At 29.4% G+C, this 1,242-nt stretch overlaps 1 protein-coding gene across 3 annotated transcripts in view; it reads left to right on the top strand.

Annotated features, from left to right (window-relative positions):
- Window positions 1–1,242, top strand: part of LOC106874788 (centrosomal protein of 164 kDa) — a 105,782-nt gene that overhangs the window by 60,689 nt on the left and 43,851 nt on the right. For all 3 annotated transcript variants that reach the window (XM_014922644.2, XM_052975154.1, XM_014922652.2), the window contains one exon: window positions 314–397. In XM_014922644.2, the coding sequence (XP_014778130.1) occupies window positions 314–397 (84 nt within the window). The remainder of the gene's footprint in view (window positions 1–313; window positions 398–1,242) is intronic.

Genomic DNA, 1,242 nt, shown 5'->3' with positions numbered 1-1,242 from the left:
TATATTGAACACTCAATATTTCATCTACATTCAATACTTTCTTTCATGGTGCCATCCATTTTTATTTTATTTTATTTTATATTGTATATTGTATATTATATTATATATTGTATATTCCATATTCTATACCCCACATTAGTTCTGCAGGAATATAAATAAAACATAAAAAACAGACAATGTTGGAACTCTTTTAAGCAAAATAATATATTCCTCTATACACAATCATACAAAAAACCCCCACCTTTTTTGTATTTATTTTTACTCGCATATATATATATATATATATATATATTTGTTGTTGTTTACTTCTTAGGATTTTGGCATTGACAAAGGTCTGTCTGAAAAAATTATGGATATTGAGAATCTTGACTTCGTATTTCGAGATTTGTTAGAAAAGGTAAGTTAAAAAGAAAGAAAATGGCTTAATTGTAAATATGTTTCTTTAATGAAAAAGAGACTGGAGAGTTGTTGCTGAAGAAATTCTTTCTATTTTATTATTCATTCTAACTTCAACCTATTTAATCTGTTATCATGTGGGCCTGTGATGCTAAAATATGATTTTTTTTTATTTTGTAAATTACTATTTATTTATATGTGTATGAGTGTATGTATATAGATATATATAATGATCATGATGATATATATATATATATACGATGATATATATGATGATATATATATATATATATATATATAAGAACACAGATGGGCTGAAGTTCACTATAGTTGTTTCAGATGCATTTCTTTATTGATGAACAAATCCATTTCATGATTAAAATAAAACATTTTCTTCGGGTGAATTAAAATTGTAATCTAAAGTTTAACATTTTAGATTTGGCTCATAAAGAATATATGTTGACTCCCTTGTCTCAGTGATGATTAGAGAGAGAATGTACAAAGCATATGGGGAAGGGTCATAAAACCACCAACAAACTAAGCTATCCAAAGTCATTAATGGATGGTAAGAGGGATTGATAATGAAGTACATTCACACTATCCATTTCATTCTCCTTTATCCTCTTTTATTTGTTTCAGTCATTTGACTGCGTCCATGCTGGAGCACCGCCTTTAGTCGAGCAAATCGACCCCGGGACTTATTCTTTGTAAGCCTAGTACTTATTCTATCGGTCTTTTTTGCCGAACCGCTAAGTGACGGGGATATAAACACACCAGCATCGGTTGTCAAGCAATGCTAGGGGGACAAACACAGACACACAAACACACACACATATACATATATAT

This window comes from Octopus bimaculoides, chromosome 20, assembly GCF_001194135.2.
Source record: "Octopus bimaculoides isolate UCB-OBI-ISO-001 chromosome 20, ASM119413v2, whole genome shotgun sequence".
Classification (NCBI taxonomy): Eukaryota; Metazoa; Mollusca; class Cephalopoda; order Octopoda; family Octopodidae; genus Octopus; species Octopus bimaculoides.
Note: the sequence above shows the minus strand (reverse complement) of the source record. Positions and strands in the feature narration are given on the sequence as shown.